At 56.9% G+C, this 18,055-nt stretch overlaps 1 protein-coding gene across 11 annotated transcripts; it reads left to right on the top strand.

Annotated features, from left to right (window-relative positions):
* Positions 1-343: 343 nt before the first annotated feature.
* On the top strand, positions 344-17,774 carry PICK1 (protein interacting with PRKCA 1). Of its 11 annotated transcripts, none has more exons than XM_049694968.1 (14): positions 344-586; positions 837-934; positions 2,021-2,178; positions 5,649-5,777; positions 6,910-6,975; positions 7,645-7,711; positions 9,562-9,651; positions 11,999-12,052; positions 12,806-12,868; positions 13,836-13,969; positions 14,359-14,451; positions 15,270-15,320; positions 16,327-16,471; positions 16,936-17,774. In XM_049694968.1, exons 2-14 carry the CDS (start codon positions 913-915, stop codon positions 17,208-17,210), a joined length of 1,347 nt encoding a protein of 448 aa, XP_049550925.1. In that variant the 5' UTR covers positions 344-586; positions 837-912; the 3' UTR covers positions 17,211-17,774. The 11 variants fall into 11 exon arrangements, with proteins under 11 accessions (XP_049550925.1, XP_049550926.1, XP_049550928.1 ...); XM_049694969.1 differs by having other exon boundaries at positions 344-533; XM_049694971.1 differs by having other exon boundaries at positions 356-586; positions 2,067-2,178.
* Positions 17,775-18,055: the final 281 nt, after the last annotated feature.

Genomic DNA, 18,055 nt, shown 5'->3' on the forward strand with positions numbered 1-18,055 from the left:
CTGGCGCTTAGTTTCCTGGCCTGCAAAACTCCTATTAGGCTGGCATCTCGAAGTATCCTTCCAGCTCGGACACTGTCATTCTAGTAGAGGAGTGACGGCACCCTAGGACGGGGTGCTGAAAATGTGAAAGGGAAAGTGTCGGGGTTTGTAGTCCACTGAACTTCTCTGGAGGTCTCCCCGCCTAAGGATGCTTCCGTTGCCACGGTAACCAACCAGGCGGCTTGGTCCCCCGGCGTCCCGCTGAGGAAGCTGGGAAGAACCCTGACCTTACCAAGATGGCGGCGGCCACAGGGCAAGGGGCGGGGTTGAGCGCCGTCGGCCCGTCCGGACGTTTCCTCTCTTTCCGCTTTTTCATGCTAAAGGGGACCTTCCGTCAATACTTGTTCTCCTTCCTCGTTCTGGGAACCCCGGGAGGCAGGGAGGGAAGGGTTGCCTGTAGGGACCCAGGCAAATATCCAGTGCGGGAAGACGGGACTTCCGCGTCCCCCCGGAAGTGACGCGACAGTCGCGGCCGCCGACAGGTGGAACGGCAGGTGGGTTCAGGTGCCAGCCTGGCCCGGACCCGGCTGTGGTACTGACGCTTCCGGTGAGCGACAGAGGCGAGCTCCCAAGGGCCTGGAGACCCGTGGGGCGGGCTCTGGAATCTGAGGCTCCGCCCTGGCCTGGAGTTCCCCCCTGTACCTAGTAAGAATCACCTACCCACCCCCCACCCCGGGGACTACCCCCATCGTCCGGAGGGGAGTGGGAGGGCCCGACTCTCCCAGATCGCCGGGGTTGGGGTTGGCATTTAGGCACTGGTTCCCTAAGCTCTAAGCTCTTTTCTTTCCCGGATCCAGTTCCCCATTCCCCTGCCGAGCTGGGCAATTAGCCAGCACACTGAAACTCTCGGAACCATGTTTGCAGACTTGGATTATGACATCGAGGAGGATAAACTGTGAGTATGTTGTTACCCCAAGTCCCACTAGTGCAGGAGCCCCAGGTCTCTCAGGTGCCTGGACTTACCAGTTCCACAGACCTTGCTTCTCAGCAGAAGATTAGGTCTCGTACTGTAGCAGAAATGAATCCTGCCCTTCCAGGAGCTCACCATCTGTAGGGGGCTGTGGACACATTGATGGATAAATACAGTTCAGGGCCATAAGGGTGCTAATGGAGAGTGACCTGGCTACACGAGGAGAACCGAGCAGGCCAAGCAGTGCCTTTTCTGGGGTGTTCAGGGAAGGCTTCATAGAGGAGGTGACAGTTGAGCCACATTTTGAAGGATGAACAGGAATATCATAAACATACTTTCCTCCCCAGCATAGATGATCAGTGGGGCAGATTTTCAAAAATTAAGTTAGTTTCCTTAATAGAATATATACTCCCGCAGAGCGGGGACTGGGTCCAATGCCTTTCTGTGTCCTCAGCACTTAGTACGGTGCTCAGCATCAATAGGTTGTTAGCAAATGTTTATCAAGTGAATAAGAGAATAAATGAGAATATTTACCACAAAACATAAATCAGTGCTAATGTATAGTGAAAACTGAGAGGTAATTGAGTACAGCAATTGACAGATGGGCGATGGATCGCTTAACAGGAGAAGGCTTCCTGGAGGAGGTGGCTGTTATGTTCCATATGTGCCTGAGAAGGTGACAAGGATAGAGTCTGACTCAAATCTTAGAGAGAGAATGAAGGAAAGGGAAGGGGGACCTATTTTTACGGAGTGCCTGCTCTGGGCTGGGGTGGTATTTAAGTGCCTTCCATGTACTTTCTTCCAAGAACTTTGGTAAAGTGGCCATTTTTAATCCATACCACTTTATGGATGAGGAAACTGAGATGCAGAGAGGGTGACTTACTTACCCAAGTCCCACAGCTGATAAATGGCTGAATTGGGATTGATCCCCCATCAGCATGGCTCCAAGAGCTCTGTGACGTTCCAGCACAAAGTGCTGTCTTTTTGGCCAAGTGAGAAAGAGAAAAGGCTGTGCAGCACTTGGAGGCTCTTGGGAGTTTTAGAAGGTCTGTCTGTCCCCGTCCCCTCCAGTCATCCTTTCTCCAGGGGACTCAGCTGCACGTGCTTCTCTCTCCAGCGGAATCCCTACCGTACCTGGGAAGGTGACCTTGCAGAAGGATGCTCAGAACCTGATTGGGATCAGCATTGGAGGAGGAGCCCAGTACTGTCCCTGCCTGTATATTGTCCAGGTATTGAGTGCTTTGGAGGTGGAAGGGAGGTGCTGGAGGGGGCGAGCCACCTCCCTACTTGGGCGTGACAAAGGTTCATTTCTCCCCTCTGCACAGCTGACTCCTCATTCTCTTCAGAGGGGCTTCCCCGAACACCCACTGTCAGTAGGTCCGCCCTTGTTTTCCTCTATCATTTCAGTCTGTTCTTTTCCTTCTCAGCACTTATCACCATCTGTACTCATGGATTTGCTCATTAGTTCTGTATCTAACTTCTTTTCCAGACTCTTTGCACTGAGGTCAGGATCCCAGTTTGCTTTTTCACTGCAGTCAGCACCTTGTACAATGCCTGGCAAATAGCAGACCTTCAATAAAAATGTCATCAGTGAATTAATAAAATCATCAGCCTTTGGTACTAACACAAGTGAAGCATAATGGAAAGACTAAGACTATGAAATAATAATGGCCTGAGTCCAAGTGCAAGCTTCCCTGCTTATTAACTAGTTACTTAAGCTCTCTGGGCCTCAGTTTCCTCACCTGGAAAATGGGGATATAAAATATGTAGATCTGGGCATCTTTGGGTTGTTGTGAAGATTAAACAAAATGACATCACACAATGTCCGGCCCTTAAGCAGCACTCCCTCGATAGCAGCTGCGATTATTTTTATGACAGTTCACTTTCCCAGATGATCTGCCAGTGATACTGAACAATTCTGTGGTCCTTATAAGAAGGGCTGCCCTGGTGATATTCTGTCAGCTGTGACGCAGGAATGGGGACGGGCCTCATTTATTATGTGGCTGGTCAGAGTCAGTGATCTTTCTGTAGCCTTGGAAGGAAGCTTGCCCCCCTCAGACATAAACTTGACCTGGATTCCAGCTATGTTTTAACCTTCTCAGCTATGTAGCCATTGGTGGCAGATGGGAAACTGCAGTTTCTCTGAGGATCTTGCAAAAGAGTCACTTCTAAGGCCTAGAAGATGGAGATTCCCTGGATCTGGTCTTGCCTGCTTAGGGTGTGGCCTTTATGAGCGCTGTGGCTTCCTCTGGCCCAGGAGGTGTTAGGGAGGCCTCCCCCAGGCCTGGCCTCCTTGCCATCTCCCTGCTCAGCCTCCCCTGCCACCTCCCCCTCACCACCTGTGGGGGGCCAGGTTTGTTCTTAATATGAACTGTGATTATAAAATAATAGAATTGATTTTTTTCAAAAGTCAATTTTATTTTTAATCAAAGGCTATCTGACTTGCTTTGAACAAGTCAAGAGTACTAAAAGGCTAGTGTCAAATAAGCAATGCCCTCTGCTCGCCGCCTTCTCACCGCCCTTCCCCCACCCCAATCCCGGCAGCAACGCCGCTTCCCACCCTTTTAGCTGTTGATTCAGGTATGAGGTCCCATTTTTCTTAGTAAGATGCTTAGCCTGTTAGTTTTTGGTCTATTGCTTATAAACATCTGTCAGCTTCTCTCAGTCTAAGAGCTAAAAATTTAGCTTTCTTCCAAAACCTATCTATCTATCTTCCCAACATAGTTATTGTGTCAATTTTGGTTAAATCAGTATCAGTGCAACAGATATTATGTTCGGGAAATATTTTCTGAGGGCCTGGCCAGGCTCTTTCGTAGCCACTAGAGATAAGAAAGCAAGAAAATGGAGACCCTGCCCTCAGAGAGCTCGGAGCATAGTAACATGCTGTTTTTTTGTCTTTCTTTTTAAATGACATAGTGTTTGCATATGACCTCTGCACATCCTCCCGTATAGTTTATTATTATTATTATTTTTAAAATAAATTTATTTATTTACTTATTTATTTTTGGCTCTGTTTGGTCTTCGCTGCTGCACATGGGCTTTCTCTAGTTGCGGCGAGTGGGGGCTACTCTTCCTTGTGGTGCACGGGCCTCTCATTGCGGTGACTTCTCTTGTTGCGGAGCACGGGCTCTAGGCGTGCCAGCTTCAGTAGTTGTGGCACGTGGGCTCAGTCGTTGTGGCACACGGGCTTAGTTGCTCTGCAGCATGTGGGATCTTCCCGGAGCAGGGCTCGAACCCGTGTGCCCTGCATTGGCAGGGGGATTCTTAACCACTGCGTCACGAGGGAAGCCCTCGTGTGGTTTTGTAGGTGAGCAGACCCAGGCTCCTGGCCCAGGTCCCTAGCTGGCTGAGTGGTAGAGGCCAAGTTAGAAAGCAGATCTGACAGGCCCCAAAGCATCCGCGTGCTCTCCTGCTGTACCAGATGGCACTGCCTGAAGACTCTAGAAATGCTGGTCCCTGCCCGCCCCCCCCGCCTTAATCCCTGCGGCTGCTTCGGGGGGCCCAGAGGCTTCATTGCAGATCGTCTGCCAAAACCCGCAACGGTCTGGGAAACGTCTGCTGCTGAAGCTCCAGCAGGATGTGGGCAGGGAGGCCAGTGGCCGGCGCTGAGGTGGTGGCGTTCCGTGTCCTCCGTGTTCCCTAGAGAAGGGGTCGTGGAGGGTTGTGTCGGTTGGGAGGGAGCCTGGAGTTGAGTCTGTCCCCCTACTTTCTGCCTTGCCTTCCACCCACCTACGGATGTTTCCAGAGGTCTGTTTCCTGGCCTGCCGGCAGTTTCCAGCAAAGACTAGCTCTCTTTCATCAACCCCCTCTGCAGGCCCTTGGATCCCCACTGTTCCATCTTCCGGAAATGGCTGTATATCTTTTATTGTTGTGATCTCCTTTACCATTCTTTTTCAAATAATTGTGATGTTTTTATTGTGATTCTGGAAGGTAGCAGAAAGAAACATTTGTCTTAATTATTTCATTTTTTTCTTATAATATTAACGTATATGAAACATCATGAAATATTCTTTCTACGTGCTTTGCATAGAAAACTTGGAAACTAAAGATAAGGTATAGGGGAGACAGCTAATAATTTTGGCGTCTCTCCTGGTGGTTTTTGCCTGATGTGACTTTTGTATTATTGGGTCCGTCTCTGCATACACTTGTGTAGCCTGCTCGCCCCTCGCCCCGAGCGTCCCCCATACGTCTGTCCTTTAACAGACACATTCAGCTGCACTCAGCCAGTGAGTGCAGACCCTGTGTTAGGGGTCATCTTGGGAGAAGGGGCTCACACGTGTGGCGGGGCCCTTGCTCCTTGGAGACAGAGATGAAGTGCAGGAACTGGTAAGTGGTGCGTTGAGGCTCTGAGTCAGCTCAGTGCAGTGTTGTTGGAAAAAAATCTCAAGAAATGGCTTGGGAGGAGCAAACACTCCTGTGGTCGTGTAAGGTTTTGTGTATTTGATACCAGAAGAGGAAAGTCTCATCAGTCGCATTTACCTCCAGTCCCCCTTCCCCTCCCCCAAGAATGTGGGTCACTCGTTTCTGGCTGTTAGGGTGCTGCCTCCCCTTGCCCTTCTCCAGCACCACTTAAGGGATAGAGGGCAGAGACCAGGACGGAGCCGGGTGCCGGTTGGAGTGGAGGGAATGACTGTCCCCCACCAGGTTTCTTCCCAGCTTTCCTTTTCTCCCCCACCCACCCCCCCTTATGCACCCACAGGTGTTTGACAACACCCCAGCCGCGCTGGACGGCACCGTGGCAGCTGGCGATGAGATCACCGGGGTCAATGGCAGGTCAATCAAAGGAAAAACTAAGGTGGAGGTGGCCAAGATGATTCAGGAGGTGAAGGTAAGGGCTGCTGCGGGACCTCCAGCCTGCCCGAGGGCCTGGAAGGGGGGACTGGCCCTTTCACAGCTCCCTCCTCAGTGCAGCAGGGTCTGGGTCACATCCCGGCTCCGTGTTCATTCAGTAGATACTATTTATGATCCAGGACTTGTGCTGGGCCTTGGTGAGAGAGTGGGCACCAGGACTGAAAGGTCCCCGTCCTCGAGCTCCCAGGGGAGCTGTCAGACGGAATCACTCCTCAGGGCGGGCCAGTGTGTCCCCAGTCAGGGCTGGAGCCGAAGCTGGAAGTCTGAGGTGAAGCTACCTGGGTCAGTAGACATCCAGTAAATGTCCACTGGGCCATGCTGGGCCCAGGAAGTTGTAAGAGGGAAAGAGGGGCCCCTCCCTACAACCCCCGTCCCTGTAGGAACTTTCAGTCCCCTGGGCCCTGGGGCAGCTCCTGGTCCAGCGGATGGTCTCCTGTTCTGCAGATCACACTGCACTCTGCCTGTTCCCGGCTTCCCCCTCCCTGCCCCCGCTGCTCCAGGCCAAGGCCTCTCCCCACAGGGCCCCTCTCTCCCTGAATGGCAGGGAGCATTCTGGCCAGTCCTGGAAGCATGCAGCCCTTTTGTCATTTCCTAGAGATTTTTGCTGCTAGTAGCTCTTGGGAAACCAAAACAGTGAAGGAGGTGCAAAGCCACAGGATGACTTAAAAGTCTGAGGGTCAAGCGTCCCAGCTGTGTGTTGAGCTTGGCCGAGAGTTTGAGCTCCCTCACCCCATCCATCCAAACCTCTCCTCACCTCCCATCCGTCCTCCGTGTCCTCTGTACCGTGTTTCATTCTGGTACAGAAGTGGGGTGCATGTGCCCCCTCTGGATCCCCTCCCTCATCCCTACTCAGCAGAACCCTCCTCGTCCTCCCAGGCCTGTGTCGCGCCAGCCGCTCACGTTGCCCACGAGAACAGGAGCTTTCAGTGTGTGAGCACAGCCATGCCATTGCGCAGGGACTCCGCAGCTCCCACGTCTGGGTGCCACGCAGAGATACGGCCCCTACTTTACTGGTGCCCAGAGTGGGGGGAAGGATTTGCTCGTGGTCGCACAGCTGGACCAGAGCCCAGGTCTGACTGCTGCCGCAGCGCTCCTTCCTTTCCCCACAGCTGCTCTCCACACACTGTGCTGCAGCCCGAGAGCCTTTTGCATCTACGCCTGATTCACTGCATGGGGTCACTTAGGAGGCAATCTTGAAATCCTGTGCATTTTGAAATCCTGTGCATTTTGAAATCCTGTGCATTTTGCATTTGAATGGATTCTGTCCCAAGTTCAGAGGTCTTAGGATTTCGAGAACGAGAGAGAGTGACGTGGTCAGGGGAGGCTTCTCGGGAGGAGCGCCACCTCTCTTCCAGTCACTAGACTGCAATTCATGTAATTTCCCTGAATTGCATCGGCCTCCCTTGCTGGCCTCAGGCCCTTGGGGGCTGGGCCTGCCCCTGCACCTGCTTCCTCCATCCCCGCACCAGGCACAGAGAATGTGCTGGGACAGTTTGTGGAGCGAATGGAGGGAGGATGGGGATGGTTTAGAGCGCGGGAGAAGATCCTCTGCGTGTCAGGAAGAATGATGTCTCAGAGCTTTGAGTGTGGCCGTGGCATGGGGGTGGCAGGGGCACAGGACATCAGAGATCGCCAGGCTGCGAGCTCAGTGTCAACAGGGACCTTGTCTGCCCCTGTCCCTGCTGATTCTCCAGGGCCTGGCGGGTGGTGAGAGAAGGAGGGACCTTTTTCCAGGGCTCAGGATTTTTTCATGACCACAAACTCCAGTGAAAACAGGCCTCTCCCGGGAAGGGGCTTGGGGTCCGGGGGACTCCGTCACCACTCTGCTCGTCCTGCTTTTCCAGGGGGAGGTGACTATCCACTACAACAAGCTGCAGGCGGACCCCAAGCAGGGCATGTCCCTGGACATTGGTAAGCTGAGCTGGGGCAGTGGCGTCCAGTGGCCCCATAAGCCCCTGTTCTGCCTTCTTACGACCATGCGTCAGCACTCACATGGATGTGGTCTCTGACTCTTCTGACCAAGCCGATGCAAAGGGCCTGGGAGGACCCAGGGGCGCTCCCCCTGCAGCTGGTCCCAGGAGCCTGTCCCTGGTTTCTCCCTGCCCTGTGTTTTGCCCCCCTTCCCCCAGCCGCCTCCTCGAGGACCTTGCCGCCCTAGGGCTGTCCTTCGTAGGGCAGCCCTCCAGCTCACCAGGCCCAGTCCCTCACCCTTCTGAAAGGGAGGGCAGCCCAGCCCTGGCCTGGTATCTCATGCCCACTTGCATACCCCTCCTCAGCCCTGGCCCCTTCTGCGCACCTGCTCCCAGAAAGCCTCAGGGTCTGAACTGGACCTCAGCTTTGGGGCAGAAGCCAGCCCTTCTGCCCATAGCATGCCCTGGGACATGTCGCCTCCTGCTAGGGGTTCTGGGCCTTGGTTCTGTGGAAGCTTCAAGGCTCAAGAGCGGGACAGAAGCTTCAGGGTCCTCTGGGCCAGACACTTCATTCCAGATCAAGGCCCGAGATCCAGAGAGACGCTGTGTCCCCTGGGTGAAGGCACACCCAGAGCTCCTGGCTCTGGGGTCCAGCACCCTTTTCCTACACCCTTGGGCCACAGCCTCCTCCTGGTTTTTAAGGAAAGAGGCTAAGGGCAGATCAAGTCTGTCCTGGAGGTTCTTCCTCTAAAACCCTCTGGTCCCATCCTAGTCCCCTTCCAGGGACCGACTATGTGACCACATATCGTCCTAGTCCCCTTCCAGGGACCGACTATGTGACCACATATCGTCCTAGTCCCCTTCCAGGGACCGAGTATGTGCCCACATATCGTCCTAGTCCCCTTCCAGGGACCGACTATGTGACCACATGTCGTCCTAGTCCCCTTCCAGGGACCGAGTATGTGCCCACATATCGTCCTAGTCCCCTTCCAGGGACCGACTATGTGACCACATGTCGTCCTAGTCCCCTTCCAGGGACCGAGTATGTGCCCACATATCGTCCTAGTCCCCTTCCAGGGACCGCCTATGTGACCACATATCGTCCTAGTCCCCTTCCAGGGACCGACTATGTGCCCACATATCGTCCTAGTCCCCTTCCAGGGACCGACTATGTGCCCACATATCGTCCTAGTCCCCTTCCAGGGACCGACTATGTGACCACATGTCGTCCTAGTCCCCTTCCAGGGACCGCCTATGTGCCCACATATCGTCCTAGTCCCCTTCCAGGGACCGACTATGTGACCACATGTCGTCCTAGTCCCCTTCCAGGGACCGACTATGTGCCCACATATCGTCCTAGTCCCCTTCCAGGGACCGACTATGTGACCACATATCGTCCTAGTCCCCTTCCAGGGACCGCCTATGTGACCACATGTGCAGCAACCGAGTGTGGGGCCTGAGGCCAGTTGTCACTGATGGCGCCTCTGCTCCCGGAAGTGGAGGAGAGCCGGAGGAGGGGTTCTCCGCGGTCGGCCTGTCAGCTGGTATCAAGCCTGGGCAGCTCTGGGCTCTCAGTGGTAGCCAGTAGCCACTTTGAGTGCAAGGCCCTTGGTTAAGCGCTTTACATATTTACCCTTCCAGGCTCCCAGCGCCTCCCTCAGGTAGAGAGTGAACAGGGCGGGGGCCCAGAACCCCTCACTGGGACCCTCCCAACTTCACAGTCACGCACACACCAAACCTCGGTTCAGCCCTTTCTGCCCCTAGTGTCGCTCCCAGTGAGTCGCGATGGGGCGGGGATGGCCTGGGGGCCCAGACTCTACCTCACTGAGTCCCTTTCTCACCTGGTCCCAGTGTTGAAGAAGGTGAAGCATCGGCTGGTTGAGAACATGAGTTCGGGGACCGCAGATGCTCTGGGCCTGAGCCGGGCCATCCTGTGCAATGGTGAGTCCCCTCCTTCCACCCCCTGACCCTCGGTCCCGGGGGACTCAGGCCCAGGCCTCAGGGGCGGGGGCACCATGGCTGCCCACCGGCTGCATCCTTGGAGGCCTCTCCCGCTCCCAGAGCATTCACAGTAGTCAGCGTAGGCATCTTACAGCCAGTGTCTTCCATTCCCCAGCAAGGGTTCACAGGCCCAGGTCACAGATGAGACAGATTCATGGTGGGGAGGTGCCTCCCTCCAGCTCCCCAAGCTGGTGCCTTCGCCACTGCCCCCAGCTGCTCTCACGCAGCCAAGGCCCCCCCCCACCGCCCCACGCCAGCCCAGTTCCACCCTGTACCCTCTTGTCACCCCAGCATGCACTGCGCTGCTCCCACACTGCCCGCTCTGCCCCGCCTCTCTCCAGGAGGTGGCGCTGCTGCCCGCATCCCAGGGCTGGAGGTGGCTGCCGCCTAGGGCTGGGGGAAAACCGCGTACACGCACATTCGTGCGCGCACACACACAAACACACACGCGCTGTCTCCCCAGGGGGCCAGTGAAGCACTCGGTCCTGCTCCTGCTGTCACCAGCCTGAGTGTATAAATAGCAGCAGCTCTGCTGTGTACGTGCGGGGACAGATATAAATACCTGCGTACATTGTAGGCTCAGCTGGGCACACTGGGCTTTATTGGCGGGGATGCAGGGGAGGGGGGTCTGAGCTTGTTCCAAATGGGGTACAAAAGTGGCGGCTGCTATTTCCAGCTTCTTGGTGTCTATAAATCCCTGTTACTGTAGTTACCATGCGTTGGGATGAAATTAGAACTGGTTGTTGTGTTTTTCCCCCCAGACCTTGCAATTTCCCAAGCCTTAAATAGGGTTTCTAAAATTGAAGCTGTCATGATGTCCCATGACCCAGCTAAAAACAACAGCATGGCGCTTACGTGGCTCCTTCCCTGCCAGGCTGGCCAGGGGCCAAGGCTCTGGGGAGCCAGGGCCTGGAGGCCAGCCCAGTGGCCGAAGCCTCCTGAAGACCTCCGAGGCGCTCCCTTCCAGCCCCCAGAGCCCGGGCCTTCCTCCCTGACAGCCCAACACACAGCCGCCTTCTCTGCCCAGAGAAAGGCCCAGGCCCGGCTTCTGCTACTCCCCTTCTCTCCTGCCACTCTGAAAACCCTGGCCCAGGTCAGCACAGGAGCCTGGCGGGCAGAGGGCACCCCAGCCTGCACAGCCCTCGCTGTGTGCCTTTAGGCAAGTTGCTTTACCTCTCTGTCCCTCGATTTTCTCTATAAGATGAGCAAAGTAGTCTCTGCCTCCAAGGCTCATGTGGAAGGACTGAGCTGCGGGGAGGGCACTCAGTAAGGCCAGGCCCCGTCTAGGAGGTGCCGGGCAAGGAAGCCACCGACATGGGCCCTGCCCTGCATTTGCTGCTGGTGCCCCCGGTGGGGAGTTGGGGGTGGACCTCAGCCCTGTTGGAGTGGAGGAGGGTGCCACTCGCTGCTGGTGGGAGTCCCACCCACCCCGATCTGGAATGTGGCCCCCTCCCTGGCAATCCACTTGCTCTCGTTTTGAGCCCTTGAGGTGAGGCAACTGCCCCTGCCCCTCAGCTTACAGCCCTTACTGCCCCTGCCCGTCGTGGCCTGGCCACTGTTGCTGCTGGACTATAAGCCTTGAGGGCACAACTCAGATTTCATTCACCACGGTCATTCCTGGGCCTGACGGGGTCCGGCGCACAGCGGGTGCTCAGTAAACTACCTGTGAAGCCAGCGAAGATGATCACCAGGGCCCGCTCCCGTGCAAGGTCCTCCTCGAAGCCCTCGCTGAGTTTCTCTCCCCTCCCCGATTGCTCTCGCCTCTGAGCCGGCCAGTGGGGGGGGGCTGCCTTGGAGCCTACCTTAGAGTTATTGTCAAGGCGTCCTGTCTCTGCTGCTTGTCTCTGACTGCCTTGCTCCTCGGCCATCAGCAGGGAGTTGTTAGAAGTCCCAGGGCCTTGACTGCCAGCCATGGGCCTGCCTTCTGCCGGCCATGGGGAGCCACCCGCGGGCTTGGCCTTGGGAACGGCCCAACTGGTTTTCACTCCTGATTTCCGGAAGTACCTGCATCCTCTTCACCTTTCTGCCCCTTTGCTGTGTCCCAGCCTGCTGGGGTGGCGCTTATCTCAGGAGCATCCTGAGGGCTGCCCTGCCTACCTCCACTTGTCTGGGTGTGCCAGGCTCTCTGTAAAGCACCAGTGAGCCCAGCTGACCCTGAGGTGCCAAGTCCCCCTCCCTGGGACCACGTCCTGTGCTGCTCCTCTGGGGGCAACATTGCCCCTCCCAAGCCTGGCTCAGGTGACCTGTGGGTCTCTCCCCTGACCCTGTGGCTCTCTGATCCCCACAGATGGGCTTGTCAAGAGGCTTGAGGAGCTGGAGCGGACCGCCGAGCTGTATAAAGGTGGGCAGGCGCACCCTCTGGCTGGCAGCCCCATGGTGGGTGGGGTATCCCAGTCTGGAAAGTGCCTGGCACTGGCTCTGCCCTGGGGTGGAGCTCTGGAGCTCTGCTCTAAAGATGATGGCAGTGAGGGCAGAGTGCGAGCCTGTGCAATTCTAGGACCATGGCCATTAAATATTCTTAAGGAAAAAAATCTTAAGACATACTTCTTTTTTTTTTAATAAATTTATTTTTGGCTATGTTGGGTCTTCGTTGCTGCTCGCAGGCTTTCTCTAGTTGCAGCGAGCGGGGGCTACTCTTTGTTGCGGTGAGCGGGCTTGTCACCGTGGCTTCTCTTGTTGTGGAGCACAGGCTCTAGGCTTGCGGGCTTCAGTAGTTGTAGCACGCGGGCTCAGTAGTTGTGGCTCGCGGGCTCTAGAGCACAGGCTTAGTAGTTGTGGTGCATGGGCTCAGTTGCTCCGCGGCATGTGGGATCTTCCCAGACCAGGGCTTGAACCCATGTCCCCTGCATTGGCAGGCGGATTCTTAACCACTGTGCCACCAGGGAAGCCCAAGACATACTTTTTCTGATTGTAAAAGTAATACATGCCCATAAAAATCAAATAATAGCACATGTAAACCTAGCGAGAAGAGTCTGAAACCCAGGAACAGTGAGGGCCTCGGGGTGGGGTGGGGTGGGCGTTTGGAGGCCGTGTCCTCGGCCAGTGTGGTCCCCACCATGTGCCCCCAGCCCCCTCGGTTGGGTCTCTCCCACAGGGATGACAGAACACACCAAGAACCTCCTACGGGCCTTTTATGAGCTGTCGCAGACGCACCGGGGTAAGGATGCCCCAAGCCTGCTGCGTGACCCTGGAAAAACCCTTGTTACCCTCTGGGCTCAGCACCTCCCCTACACCCATACAGTGAGGGTGCGGCCAAGCTCCTCCCTGGGGCCTTTCTCATGCCCATGCTCAGGCAGACACCGCAGCATCTGACCTCGGGCCAGGTTTGGGCTGGGCACTGTCTAGATGCTGGGGTGTAGCAATAATGGGGCCAGCGGGGAGCATGTAGACCAGCTAGCCTTTTTTTTTTTTGGCTGCACCGCACGGCTTGTGGGATCTAAGTTCCCCGGCCGGGGATTGAGCCTGGGCCCCCTGCAGTGGAAGCGCAGAGTCCCAGCCACTGGACCACTAGGGAAGTCCCCTAGACCAGCTTGTCTTGTGTGGGGCACAGTTACTCCTCCGGGCCCTGTCCCGTCTATCTGTACTGCCGCTTACAATGTACGAGGCCCTTCCTTATTCGTGATCTCGTTTCCTACAAGTTTGTTATTAGTTGGGCAGGGCAGCTACAGTTAACCCCGTTTTGCAGTTGGGAAAACAAAGCCCAGATAGAAAAAGTGGTCGTGCAGCTCCTTAGGGGCGGAGTTGACCTAAGGCCCAGATTCCCAGACTAGTACTCTGCCCCCAGACAACTTCACCTCCTTCAACCTTGACCCAGCCTTCTCCATGGTCTGGTCGCTGTGGGGAGTGAGGGCCAGCTCCCTTGGAGGTAGACCCAGCTTCCTCAAGGTGTAGACTCGGGTGTCTACACCGGAGTCTACGTTCCTTGGGGATGTAGGTCCGACTCCCTTAGGGGTATAGATTCACCTTTCTTGAGGTGTAGACCCATCTCCCTTGGGACGTAGACCTCGGGCAGACCTTGGCCTCCAGCCTGCCACACCCCCCGCCTTGCTTCTCCCCAACAAATCCCTGGCTTCTCCGTTAAGGGGTCAAGTAGGGGCAGCCTTCAGGACAAACTTGTCACGCAGCCTTTGGGGACGTGTTCTCCGTGATTGGGGTGCGGGAGCCCCAGCCAGCTGCGAGCGAGGCTTTCGTGAAGTTCGCCGACGCCCACCGCAGCATTGAGAAGTTCGGCATCCGGCTGCTGAAGACCATCAAGCCGGTGGGTCCCGTGGAGCGTGTGTGTGTCAGCACGTGATGGGGGAGGGCGAGTGGCGAGCGGAAGGGGTCCCGTTCTGGACTCGGAGCACCAGGGGGCCGGCTCTGGCTTGGTGTCCTACACAGCTGACCATGTGTGAGGCACTCCTCCTCCGCGGCCTCAGCATTGAGCTCCAGGCTCTTTTCTGCCCTGGCTCCTCCGGAGTTACAGCTTGCCCGTGACCTGGTCTGTCTTCTCGTCCTTGAAACGGACAAGGCTGTCCAGGAGCCTTTGGCTGTGACACCTGAGTCCGCTAGAAGCATTGGCACATCAGTGCCATTCCTTGCCACCCTGGCCAGCCTGACCCCTCTGCCCATGGGGGCTTAAGCGTCCGCCCCATCCTCCCCTTCCAGATGCTGACGGACCTGAACACGTACCTCAACAAAGCCATCCCAGACACTCGCCTCACCATCAAGAAGTACCTGGACGTGAAGTTTGAGTACCTGGTAAGTGGTCTCCAGCCTCTGCGGGGGTGTGGGCCTGGCCTGCTGCGGTCAGAGCCCACCTGGAGATTTGCCCCTCCTCAGTCGGCTACACGGTGGCCAGCAGGGCAGGGCCAGAGCCTCGGTCACATCTGATTGAGGAGGTGGGACCAGGGGCCTAGGAGGTGCTGGGGAATCAGGCAGCAGCCTAGGCCCTGCTTCAGCTGTTCAGAGGAGCCCCTGGGAGCCTGGGGTGGGTAGAGCCCTCACTCTGCAGCACTCTGACCCCATGGGAATCCTTTTGGTCACTTTTAACAATGGATTAGACTAGGTCAGTGGTTATAAAGTGGGTACCAAGGGATGTTAATGAGTTTTATGTTCAAATAATAATTCTGTGGTGAAAGGAGGTGAGGAAAAATACTCCATCAAAGAGGCCAAGGTCCTTTGCCTGAGGACTTGTCAGAGCCTTTCGTAGACCCAGACGTACCACGGGTCTTCAGGGGCCTTCCCAAGCTCTTTGGACCAGGGAGCCTTTTTTCCCAGAGCACCTCTTGGGACTTGAGTGTGGTAAATGCTGGGCTGTCTCTCAGGCCCTTTCCGCCCTCCCAGATGAGTGCCCTGTCCTGAGCCTCCCGAGCAAGGCCAGTCTGACTGAGGGGCAGCCTCTGCCTGACACGTCTCGGCCCATCCCAGCTGAGGGTGCACAGGGCCCATGAGGCCTGGCACACCGGCTCCTCTGGGTGGCCGAGGGGTACAGCGTGGCATGGGAGGAACTGGGGACATCAGGGTGGGCACCCAGGTGGTGCAGACCCTCTGACAACCTGGCCTCGCCTGTCCCACAGTCGTACTGCTTGAAGGTGAAGGAGATGGACGACGAGGAATACAGCTGCATTGTGAGTGCCACAGGGGGAGGGGGCGTGGCTGTGCTATTGGAAAGGCTCGGGGTGCACAATCGTCCCCTGCCTACCTCACAGAGCCCCAGGAACGGGCTGGGTCTGCCAGGGATACCAGGTGGGCCAGGCCAACCCAGGAGAGGCCTGGGGGTTTGGCCAGGCTCTTGTTTCTGGAGATTTGGGGTGATCCCCCCACCCCTGGCCCCTCCGGGCCTCGGAGTGCTGGCCAGCTTGCTGTGGGACACTCCCAGTGCCTACTCCCAGACCAGCGGCCCCCCAGACTTTGTGGGGCTCTTGCAGGGAAAAACTGACTTTCCTCACTCCTGAGAGGTGGTGTTTTACTTCTTTTTAATTTTTTTTATAGATTTTTAAAAAGTTTTAATTTTTTTTTTTTAATGTATTAATTTTTGGCTGTGTTGGGTCTTTGTTGTTACGCGTGGGCTTTCTCTAGTTGCAGCGAGCGGGGCTACTCTTCATTGCTTCTCATGACAGTGGTTTCTCTTGTTGCAGAGCACAGGCTCTAGGCACATGGGCTTCAGTAGTTGTGGCGTGTGGGCTCAGTAGTTGTGGCTCGTGGGCTCTAGAGCGCAGGCTCAGTAGTTGTGGCTCACGGGCTTAGTTGCTCCGCGGCATGCGGGATCCTCCTGGACCAGGGCTCATACCCGTGTCCCTTGCATTGGCCGGTGGATTCTTAACCATTGCGCCTTCAGGGAAGCCCGTTTTTAATATTTTTGGTATCAGGGTCCATCTAGGACTAAATATTCATTTATTTAATATGGCAAGGGTTTGGGTTTTAGGTTGTTTTTTTCAACAAAGCTATCACTAAGCGCTTCTAGCAGTCCTGGCGCCTCAGAAATGGGGAGCCATGGTAGCTTTGAAGAGTGCCGTGCCGTGCAGGGGTGTGAACCCGTGGGTCGGCTCTGCAGCCTCCCTGCCCCCACCCCGTCTGCTCCAGAGCAGGCTCCCCACCCCGCCCAGGGTCCCTGACGTGCTTCCCCTGCCCCAGGCTCTAGGGGAGCCCCTGTACCGCGTGAGCACAGGCAACTACGAGTACCGCCTGATCCTGCGCTGCCGCCAGGAGGCCCGCGCTCGCTTCTCCCAGATGCGCAAGGACGTGCTGGAGAAGATGGAGCTGCTGGACCAGAAACACGGTGAGGGGTGTGGGCTGTGGGCAGGCGCCCGGCCCACGGGCCACACCCTGCCTCGGGCAACCCCTACACCATCCTCTCCCCATTTCACAGCTGGGAAAACTGTGGCCCAGAGAGGTACAGTACTTACCTGAGCTCCCAGGACCAGCACATGGCAGAGCTCTGAGTCAGACCCAAGATGGGAGCTTCCCGGAGCCTGGCCTGGGTGGGACTGGCCGTGCCCCGTGGGCTCCTTGGGGTGTAGTCCACCATCCCCCCACCCTGGCAGGCCTCCTCCACTGCCTGACTGGGAGCTGGGAGGCGGACTGGGTTCTGTGCAGGGCTGGGCAGCCCTGGCCTTGCCCCCTCCCGGGGCACGAGGGGTCAGTGAGGTGCATGATGGGATGCCCAGGAGGGCAGGGAGGGTCTTCTCCACGCGCAGGCAGCCCTGGCCCACTGGCGCCCGTCTGCCCGCCCTCCTGCCCCAGTCCAGGACATCGTGTTCCAGCTGCAACGCTTTGTGTCCACCATGTCCAAGTACTACAACGACTGCTACTCAGTGTTGCGTGACGCCGACGTCTTCCCCATCGAGGTGGACCTGGCCCACACCACGCTGGCCTACGGCTTCAGCCAGGATGAGTTCACTGACGGCGAGGATGAGGGGGAGGAAGACGAGGAGGACACAGCAGCCGGGGAGCCGTCCAGGGATGTGCGAGGGGCTGCCGGGCCCCTGGACAAGGGCGGAAGCTGGTGTGACTCCTGAGTGCCCCCTTGGGGTGCGGATCTGGGGGGTAGGGCGAGTGGGAGGACGGCAGCATGGGAGTGGGGGCAGGGCTGCCGCACAACAGGGTGGCGCATAAAGGCCTGCTGGCTTGGGGCGCCTGCCTCCCTGCTCCTCTGTCCCAGCACAGCGAACCCCAGCACCTGCCCAGGAAAGGCACCGGGCCGTGGCCTGGGACCTGGACGCTGGCCCCTCCACCTTCCCTCCCCACCTCCCCGGCCAGCTGGAGAGCTTGGTCTCTGGACCTGCCATAGGAAGGAGAAAGAGGGCAGAAAGGAAGAGGGGCTGGAGGTGGCGGGGAGTCCAGGAGCCGTTCCTTGTGGGCACCTCCACTGGCCCCCCGGAGACCTACCAGGAGGGGGCGCGGGTGGACTGCCGAGGTTGGGACCAGGGTTTCACGCGCACCCTCACCTTGCCCTAGGCTGGCCCCGCCCCAGTCCACACTCACCTCGGCGGCCTTGACTTGTTTTATTCCCTCGCTTAGCCACTTCCCTGGGGAGGGGCTGGGCGCTGGGCCTGTACTGAATAAACACAAACCCAGATGGAGCCGGGCTCTTTGCAGTGGCCTCAGACCCTCTCTCCCCTCGACGTCCCCCTCTTCTGCCCCCTGATCACCAAGGCAGGGCAACAAGGTTTACTGACATTCGCTTTATAGCACTGACTCCTCACAGCAATTCTGTGGATTAGCACTACTGTCCCCATTTACAGATGGGAAATGAGGCTCAGAAGAGGCTTGCCCAGGGCCACATGGTGTGCAGGGACAGAGTGGGATCTGGACTCGGATCCATGAAATTCAGAAGACTGCACTTTTCCCCCTGCCTCCCAGG

Source organism: Orcinus orca, chromosome 11 (assembly GCF_937001465.1).
Source record: "Orcinus orca chromosome 11, mOrcOrc1.1, whole genome shotgun sequence".
NCBI lineage: Eukaryota > Metazoa > Chordata > Mammalia > Artiodactyla > Delphinidae > Orcinus > Orcinus orca.

Excerpts from the sequence above, each read along its gene's own strand:
- PICK1 (XM_049694968.1), top strand. The coding sequence starts at position 913 with ATGACATCGAGGAGGATAAACT. Across the intron at positions 5,778-6,909 it reads AGATGATTCAGGAGGTGAAG|CTGCTCTCCACACACTGTGC; the intron begins GTAAGGGCTGCT and ends CTTTCCCCACAG. Across the intron at positions 15,321-16,326 it reads ACGAGGAATACAGCTGCATT|GCTCTAGGGGAGCCCCTGTA; the intron begins GTGAGTGCCACA and ends CCCCTGCCCCAG.